The following is a 10,056-nucleotide window of genomic DNA, read 5'->3' as shown; positions in this document are numbered from 1 at the left end:
AATTCGTTCTTTCCACCTCAAGATGTTGAATAAAGGATTACAAAATAAAAGGAACAAACTTTTCTTTCAAACACAAAAACACAACAGCTTGGAATAAAATGGAAAACAAACTGCAATGATATACTACTAACTTCCATCCTACACTATTATCCAGCCAGTTTTCAGGTTCAAACTTCTTCCTAAGTAACAAGTTCAATATTTGAACTTGTCAGTTACAGACATTCTGGTTTCAATGGTTCTGTCAGTTGTACTCGTACAATGCTTGCGAACAAAGTAGCGCGCGATACTAAATGCATGCTCACTGGGTAAAATCGTTGCAGGGACCACGAGATGATCAAGAGAATATTCTGGGAGGTCCAAAATTTGAATCTCACTCTAAAAGCCAAACAGACCAGTTAACTAAAAGAATAACGAGTCTCTTTTACGTTTACTTTCCCGTTGAAGAAACAAAAGCCATTCTAAGCCTTTCTTCTAAGGTTAAAGTAAATTTAAGTCAACTTTGAATATTTAGAATATTTAAATTAAGATTTTGAATATTAATTGAATATTAACCATAAATTTAATTTAAGGTTTCATTTCAAACATTATTTTTTTCTTATCATACATTAGAATTTGATATTTCTATGAATCTAATCACTTTCTCTATTGTTTTTATTTTTTTTATCATAAAAGTTTAGTTTCTATTATGATTTATCCTCATATTTAAACAAACAAATTATGTCTTTCATCCAACGAAACTATAAAAAAAATTGACTTTAAAGTTTAAAAGATAAAATAAACGGAGAAATGAAACCATTGATTAAAAAAAATAAGAATCCTTTAAACTGCGTGAAAAAAAGAATTTGATACTTCTATTAATCGTATTGTAAAACAAACTTCTTTTGTGTCCTTTTATCACTATGATAAAGACTCAAAAGCCAATGTTCTTTCAAAATTAATTTTGGCTTTTAATTTTTAAAATAAAAGAAGAGAAATGATTTTAATCAATAAAAATTTAATTTCTATTGCAATTTATCCTCATTTTAAAACAAACATATTCTGTCTTTCATCCAACGAAAGTATAAAACAAAATTCACTTTTCAAGCACATCGATCAAGTCTCATGTTGAAGGAGCTTGACAACTAATAGACGACTTTTACCCACCTCATATAAATCTCATTTCAGTTGTTTTACCTTATGCCCAATAATACGAGACTTATATTCACGCACTCAAAATTTAACATTAAAATGTAAACTAAATAAAATGAAAGAATTTCTAATGTCATGACAACAATTTTAGTCAAAACCATATGTTTCAAATGTGTTAACGGGGTCGATAAGGCTGTTTCATAAAGGCTATGAATTAAATCCTCACTCACAACGTACGATAGGCTTTCTGCAAACGAAGGATGTGCAGGACCTGGAAAAATATGTTTAGGATAATACAAATTTTTTTGTGTAAAATAAAAACTTCATTCATGTGATATAGCTCTCCCAGACTCACATATGATATAAGTTCTGTGCTCTAGCTTAAACTCAAACATAAACTAAACTCAAACTTAAAAACTTAACTAAACTTAAACTAAACTGAAACATAGGCAAGTACACTAAGTTTTTTTTTTCCAAAAATGGCAAGAGGAAAGGTTTTGAATAGAGGCCAAAAGGGCAAACTACGAAAAAGATATGAAACTCTATAAGACTAATCATTTAGAACCGAGATCATTTTTGGGGTCAGAAGGGGGGAGGGAGGGAAATAAAAGCCCAAAACTGTCCTTGCCTTGGTCCTTACTCTATCTATAGGGGTTGCTGCTTACTGTAGCTGTTACACTGAACAGTTTTTATCTATAGTATTGATTTCTTACAGGGGAGGAGGGTCCCAGTACACGAAACACGAATTACCTGGATAATTTAGGATTGTTTGGATAAACCATTATCTTTTCTTTGAAGGGGAGGGCGGAAGGAAGAGTCCAAAGAACGTCGCTAGGCATAGACATACTCAAACCATAATGGTTTAATAAAAATAAGTATTTAATCCCTAAGCTCAAAATCCACATTTTCAACACGGAATAATTGTTAAACCAGTAAACATTTTATAAAACAAAAAAAACGTCGGCAATGTAAAAATAAACACAAAAGACAAAGTAGATGCGAAAGATTTATTCCACAGAGAAACAGAGTTTTCTAGTAAAAATTTATTCCACAGAGAAACAGAGTTTTCTAGTAAAAATGCTACGTTTCAAACCCTTTCATTCTTTACACTGGTCTAAAATTTCATACAAGAAAAAATGACAATCAGGTTGAAATATCATACGTTCATCGTAAAAAACAAATCCATTTCTCGTAAGTTCCCGCGTATTATCATTTTAAAACTATTCAGGTTTTAAGAAGTTATCCATTTGCCTCCCAGATATAAGACATGATGTAATTGGCTAACGAAAATAAGTCACGAAAACATGCCAATGAGATTAGAGCAGGATTTTACACGGAAACATAGGACGTATAGGTTTAAATAGCATACATTCATCGTAAAAAAACTAATTCATTTATCGCAAGTTTCCTGCATAATATCATTTTAAAACCAATAAGGTCTTGAGAAGTTTTATATCTTCCTCTCCAAGAATAAGGGATGATGTGGTTTGCTAAAACAAAACAGGCCAATGTGATTAGAGCCGAATTTTACACGGAAGTATAGGACTATAATATATACTTTTCTCTTTTGTTTTTGGGTCAGTTATTGATTCAATGATAAATATAGTGTTTGTTATATATATAAGGGTGATTATATGATAGCATAAACAGGCGGTGAAATAATCTTGCGAGCACCTTATTTCAAATTTTTCTCTCGTTACAAAATTTAACTAAAATTAGAAAAATTGAAACAAAAAGTACAAAGATAAGAAAAAAAAAAATTTCCTACAGCGAGATAGGATAAAGGATTTTAATCAGCCAAAACAAAACAATTAAAACATAACTATTTGTTTTATGAAAAACTGAACTTTACTCAGTCACTGACATATCCCTGCTACGCCAGAATAAACATTAAATTTTTGAAATTTTCAAATATCTTCCTTTAAAGTCGAGGGTTAAGTCAGTTGTGCAAAAAGAATTTGACATTTGGTTTATGACGTGTCGACAAAAGAGCTAACCGACAACGGAGCGCCTCTTTTAGCCTTCTAGCTAGACCAGGGATACAACTGGGGGGTTCAGGAGGGTCAATGCCCTCTATTTTTGGTTTTACGTTTGGTGAAGTGATTCAAACGTTAACTTGTCTTTTTTTCAGCTCATCTAACAACATTAATAAGATGAAAATGACGTAAAAACAGAAAAGCCGAAATAAATCGAAAACATTGCACAAATTACAATTACTTTATACTTGGTAAAAGACCCCTTTAATGCAATTCCTTAGTGGAATCTCCAGTTCATGCTGTCAAATAAACTAGTTATCACATTTTAATAATTGTCAATGCAGGCCCCACTATTTCAAAATTCACTAGGTTAAAAGAGTGCTAAAATTGTACTTTTGAGGAGGACTTTAACTTGGGAAACCGGGCGGCGAAAATTATCACGGCAAAATTACAAAAAATCAAAGTTTGAAGCCCCCTCCCCCTGCTTACATATCTGAACTAAAAACTTAAAAATAGATCTATGGACTATTGTATTCTATAAATAAAGCTTTAAAAACGAAAAAAACGTCATTTACAGTTTTCTTCTTCTCCTGATGTTCAGCACCTGTTTTACAAAGCAGACTAAGAGTGTCAGGAAAAAGAATCACGTAGACATAACACGCCATATGAGGAATTCATAGTAGAAACACCAGGAACCTCTTTTTTCTAGGGGAGGAGGCGAGTGGTCGAGGTGGAAATAACAACCCAGGTTAGCAAGAGGTATCAAAACTTTTCCGGGAGGAGGGGGGAGAGGGTTGTGGAAATAACATCCAAGACTAGCATGAATTAGAAGATAAACCAATATATTTTCCCTCAGGGGAGTCGTAGAAATAACACCCTATGTTCAATTAGAAAAGGCGTCAGAGAAATTTTAAGAATGGGGAGGGGTCGGGTGGGTAAATTATAAAAATGAAATTTAATACCACAGATAAAAATGTTTCTTAGGTTTTATGGACTCTCCTTAGGAGGGGGGGATAAAATTTCACTTTAATAGCACCCTGGACATACGAGCTGGACGGGAGCATGGGCTATCCCGTCCTAGCATGGGTTAGGACGGGATGAAATTTAAAGATGGTTGAAAAGAGTAAATTAAAGCCTTGAAAATGATCTAGAGATGATTGAAAATAATGAAATAAATATTAAAATGGTTTGAAGATGATTGAAAAGAATGAATTGAGATCTTAAAAATGGTTTAAAGATGGTTGAGCAAAATGAATTAAAATATTAAAAATGTTTTAAAGATGGTTAAAAAGAATGAATTAAAATCTTAAAAATGGTTTAAAAATGGTTGAGAAGAATGAACTAAAGTCTTAAATATAGTCTAAACATGGTAAAAAGAATGAATTAAAATCCTAAAAATGGTTTAAAGATGTTCGATAAAGAATTAATTAAAATCTTAAAAACTGCTTGAAGATGATTGAAAATAATGAATTAAAATCTTACAAATGGTTTAAAGATGGTTGACAAGAATGAACTAAAGTCTTAAAAATAGTCTAAACATGGTTAAAAGAGTGAATTAAAATCCTAAAAATGGTTTAAAGATGTTCGATAAAGAATTAATTAAAATCTTAAAAACTGCTTGAAGATGGTTGAAAATAATGAATTAAAATCTTACAAATGGTTTAAAGATGGTTGAAAAGAATGAATTAAAGTCTTAAAAATGGTCTAAAGATAGATAAAAATAATGAATTAAATATCGAAATGGTTTAAAGATGGTTGAAAAGAGAATTAAAAATCTTAAAAACGGCTTAAGGATGGTTGAAAAGAATGAACTAAGATCTTACTAACGGTTTAAAGATGATTGAAAAGAATTAATTAAAGTCTAAAAAATGGTCTAAAAGATAGTTGAAAATAATAAATTAAATATTAAAATGGTTTAAAGATGTTCGATAAAGAATGAATTAAACTCTTAACAATGGCTTAAAGATAGTTGAAAAGAATGAATTAAAATCTTACAAATGGTTTAAAGATAGTTGAAAAGAATGAATTAAAGTCTTAAAAATGGTTTAAAGATGGTTGAAAAGAATGAATCAAAATATATGAGGCTATCTTGGGAAACAGTTAAACTGGAAGCTAAACATGGTTGAATGTAGGATGAGCATTCACCAGCGTGGAAGATGGATGGCCAAAGTGGAAGATTTGAGCAAATAAGGTTGAAAGAAGAGCAGTAGTGATTCCGTATCAGGCTTCTGATTTTTCTATTTTTGGTTCCAAAAACTTAACTTCTGGAATGAATTAGGACAGGGATACAAATTGTTAGGAACAAATTTTAACGAAATTTCTTTTTATTTTTGCAAGAATTTTTCCCAAACATGTGTATCACATAAAGGGGTAAAACTATAATAGGTATTAAAGGACTAGCAATTATTTTAAAATAAACATCAATTTGACAGAAATTCACGTTCTAGCAATGAAAAAAAATTGCAACTTCTTATTCATGCTATTACATCGTTTTTGAAATAGTTTGAGATATTTCAATTTTGGCGAAACATTCAATTTGCAATGAGAATATGAAAGTAAATATCTTGCAGTAAGAATCCTAAAATAAAACGATTTTTCGTCATGATTTCCAAGATCAGGCGAAATTGAAATGAAATACTTTTACGAAAATATTGAAATGTATTACTATTGAAACGAATCGAGATGAATTATTATTTGAAATGAATTACTTAGAGGAATTGTTTCCTTCTGCAGAGAAACTAAAAAAAAAAAAAAATACATGAACTTTATGGTATAAACAATAACATACAAAACTTGTAGACGGGTCCATGAATATTTTCTCTTTAAACATACCTAAGCTTCAGTATCCCATTTCTGATGTACAAAATAATTGAGCCGGCCAACGACGACTAGAAATCATCATCTTCGCAGAGGTCCAAGTAGATATCAAAAGATTCACGATTGCAATTACCACTGGCACTGAAGACGTATTTATGAAATGTGCCATCCATACATATAGCTTAAAAAGAAGCAAAAACGCAATATATTCCAATAAAACAAGGGCGTACAAAATACCTTTTTGCTTAAGAAAATTTTAAAATTTTGGTTGACTCATACCTTGAAAAAGAAAAGAAAGGGGTGTTTTTTTTTAGTTATAGGTTTTTGTATTTTGAAGCTATCTCACCTATTTATTAACAGTGAAAAAACTCTTTGACAGAATTTCAACGGACAGATTATAGAAGGTAAATGAAGAATTCTACGAATACGGTTGGGTCAAATATAACCATATAACCGCACTACATACCTTCACTGAAACATACGACCAAAATTAAAAACAAGAAACCAGTAAAAATCTAACACACTCAAAAAACGCTTTGACAAAATTAAGAGAAACAAAAACCTAAAAATCCAAAAAGCATTAACTTCATCACTTTATAAAAAGTCAGGTAATACTAAGAAAAAAGGCATTCACTCCGCCACACTATTTCATTGATAATTTAAATAATTTTTTGGCCAGATGTTTACTTTGTTGGCCGATACCCTTTCTGTCTTCTGGGTACAGGTTCACTTTGATTGTCTACTAACTTTATTTTATATTACTTGAAATAGTTAGCTGCTTAAAACATAGTGCATCTTCTACTCATAAACAAAATTCGCATGGAGGTCGGTTTATGTCGCGCTATTTGGTTTTGATACATCTTTGGATCCACGTACCGTTTTCAACAACTATAGCAAATCCCATCTGAGATTGTTCTCTATGTAAGGTTTTAAATTGCGTTAAATATAGTCCCCTCTCCCTGGAAAAAAATAGCTTTGAAAGTTTGTTTCAAGAAATACCCCAGAGGAATAGAATTACTCTTTCCCCTTTACTACTACTACTACTAACATCTCACCGCAGCACCAAGCCGCCTGAGGCCAACACAGATAAACGAACGCTCCTCCTCCATCCCAATCTATTCCAAGCCTCCCTTTTTACACCATCCCAGGAAGTTCATATTTCCTTTAAATCTTTCTTTATGACGTCCTCCAACCCCAGACGAGGACAACCTGCTTTCGTTTAGCCCTAGATGGTTGGCCGAAAAGGACAATCTTCGGCAATCTGTCATCCTTCAGCCACACAACGTGCCCTAGCCATCTCAGTCAGCCGGGTACCCAGAACAATCCGTAGGCAATTTCTCTGGGAAACATCTAGCAAATCTTCATCCGCTTTTGGGAACAACAATGCTTCTTAGCCATATTTGACCACAGTCATCAATGTAGCTTCCAACATTCTAATATTGGTTTGCAGACTTACCTTTCTATTCTTCAAATGATAATACATCAAATGATAAACAATGTCTGTTTTAAAAATTTTCTCTTTCTGTTTATATATGCGTATTTTAAAATTCATTCTATTTATTTCATTTTATATTACTTTACGTTGCATCTATTTAATATATTACCATACATTATAAATAGAATAAGAAATATAAAAAAATATGATTTTTTGTAGTTATAAGGAGCATGTTATTATAGATATAATTACACTGAGCAATTATAATATTCGCATTAAGAAACCGCATGCAGTGAAAATGATGCTACCGGTCCCAAAACAACTTCGTGACTAGGAATACATTTTTATGTAGAAAGGGACCCCTAGGTGCGAAAACCTGATACTTCCCCCAGCCCTATGAATCAGATTCTTATGCACTTACGCACCCTTCCGTTTTAGACAGAATGTGTTATTATGAAGCCATTTTAGCACATTTTAGCACAAAGTCATTTTACCACACAACAACATGAAAATTGTTCTTTCATATTTCCAAGGCTCATCCAAAAATACTAATATTTATTCAGTCTAATAAAAAAAAAAGTCAATTACACAATTCAGATCTGAACTAAAACAGTTTTTTTTTAAATAAAACATATGATAATCTTAAAAATAATTCGGATTCAAAATAAATTCACTGCTTAACTTACTTCTTATATTTAACTGTAAAATACTTTCACTGACATAAAAAAAATAATAACACTGAAGCTGGGTGGCCCAAGTTGCGCCAGAAACCCCTTATTTGGGCCAGGCCGGCCAAAATAGACCCAAGAGTTGAAAATAACTTTATCTTTCTTGTATTTTTATTTTATTCTTTTTCTGTACTTCTTAAAATAATTATTCCAGGATTTTTTAAACTAAAGTATGAAAAATAACATCTTGCAAATGGCTTCCTTCTTCTTGCTGACTAAAATTTGTTTTTTTAAGAGCCTTTTCCTTTACTCCGTCATCAAAATGACATTTTTGTCATTAAAATAACGATAACAATTTCGTTGAGCTGAGACAAATACCGGCTCTTACAAGGGCATTTTATATCACTCCGTTATGAAATTGACGGCGATGGTTTTGTTAAGTTGAGATAATACGAGACCTACCAGAAGTATAAAAAAAGAGCTTAAACGTATTTAATAAAAAAAGAGCTAAAATGCATTGCTGCACATCATGTGTAGCCATAATACTTAAAAAATTCTAAATAACCAACAACAAAAAGACAAAAAAATAACTAAAAGCAAAAAGGTTATGAGTATTTTTAACCCTTCAGGCTTGTTTGGGCAACCCTGAACACTATTAAATCTGAAATTGGCAACGGGTATTAGAATACACGCTAAAATCATAAGTCAAGAAATTCAGCTTGTGGCTTAACTTGAAAAATTATGATTAAAATTTTTTTTCCAACTTTTTTCTAAAATGAACTTCCTCCACGGAATATATTTATTAATTTTCAAGAATAGAAATATGCCAATATAGGCCAAAGTAGTGGAGAATAAAGGTAGAAAAAGAACAGGAAATGTAAGCCGCCTTTCATACAGGTCATAAAATTCAATAAGGCCCCCATTTTCAAAGCAGGTAACATTCAAAATGGTGGATTGACGGCAACTTGATTTTAATTCAAAGTATTTGTATTTGACCACAGTGTTTGTCCAATTTGAGAGTTATATCTACTCCCGCCATTTGCCCGTGCCGTCTACCATAACACTTGAAAAAACTATAGGTCTTACCGTTCGTCTACGAGTCCAGGGGACTTGTTGGTCATGTGTCAATCCTAAAACAGGGTAGTTCACCCGAGACTCTAAGCAGGCAATCCCATTAGACTTAGGTTACTTGTTCGCCTGTGAATCCAAGAAAATTCAGTCCCCCCTTTTGCATAAAAGTCCAGTGGACATTGTCATTCATGACTCAACCCAAAAACCTCGATCATCACTTAAGTTCTGTGACTATCTTAATTAGTTCTGCCCTAAGATGGATAGATGGATGATAGACTATCTATCAACAAGTGAAAATGACATCATTTTTATATATTCCTGAAAAATGCTTATACCAACTGTGCCTCTCACTCAGACTATCTGTCTTGGCTTTTTCTCCAATTTGTCATGGTTCCAATTAGCTCCAATATTTTTGGCTCCAATTAGTAAAATAAATACATACATTTACAGACTACGATTTAAACTCGCTCAGTTTTGTTGGGTGACTCTGTTTCACCTTTTGCACCCATCCACAGCATAAATATTATACAGTATAGAAAATTTGGTTCCGAAACGGGACACATCACAGCACGCGCAAAGGAAAGTTTCCCTTTACGTAAATCGTAATAACTTCAGTTGCTACTTGGAATTGCGCACGCACGAAAGCGGAGTCATGAAGAACAGTGCAAGACTGATCTGTACCAAAAATCTTTACTGAAGAAGATAGAAATTTTCCATACTGTATAATATTTATGATGTGATCCCCTATTATATTGGTACTAACCTGCTACCGTGTTTTTGGAAACAAAAGTACACACGCATGCGGATTCTGGGGGTACTGTGAAGTTTGCCAAGGCCCACTGAGAGTCGATATATCCACCGGCTGCATTTAATCCAATCTTAGATAGCCTGTAAGGCAATTCAAATTATAACTTCCTCACATACAGTAGCGTATATCTTTGCTATGAATCTGCTAAACATA

General features: G+C 32.5%; 1 protein-coding gene across 1 annotated transcript in view; it reads right to left on the bottom strand.

Moving 5' to 3' along the window:
- Nucleotides 1-986: 986 nt before the first annotated feature.
- The window catches only part of LOC148940445 (WD repeat domain phosphoinositide-interacting protein 4-like), a 70,942-nt gene continuing 61,872 nt past the window's right edge, over nt 987-10,056 (bottom strand). The window contains exons 7-9 of the mRNA XM_089104947.1: nt 9,859-9,983; nt 5,937-6,102; nt 987-1,399 (exon numbers count right to left, since the gene is read on the bottom strand). Of these exons, the coding sequence (XP_088961073.1) occupies nt 5,993-6,102; nt 9,859-9,983 (235 nt within the window). The 3' untranslated portion in view covers nt 987-1,399; nt 5,937-5,992. The remainder of the gene's footprint in view (nt 1,400-5,936; nt 6,103-9,858; nt 9,984-10,056) is intronic.

The sequence above is a fragment of the Artemia sp. Qi Xiang Cuo genome, chromosome 19 (genome assembly GCF_049724085.1).
Source record: "Artemia sp. Qi Xiang Cuo chromosome 19, ASM4972408v1, whole genome shotgun sequence".
In the NCBI taxonomy this organism is placed as follows: domain Eukaryota; kingdom Metazoa; phylum Arthropoda; class Branchiopoda; order Anostraca; family Artemiidae; genus Artemia; species Artemia sp. Qi Xiang Cuo.
This window is presented reverse-complemented; position numbering and strand designations above follow the sequence as displayed.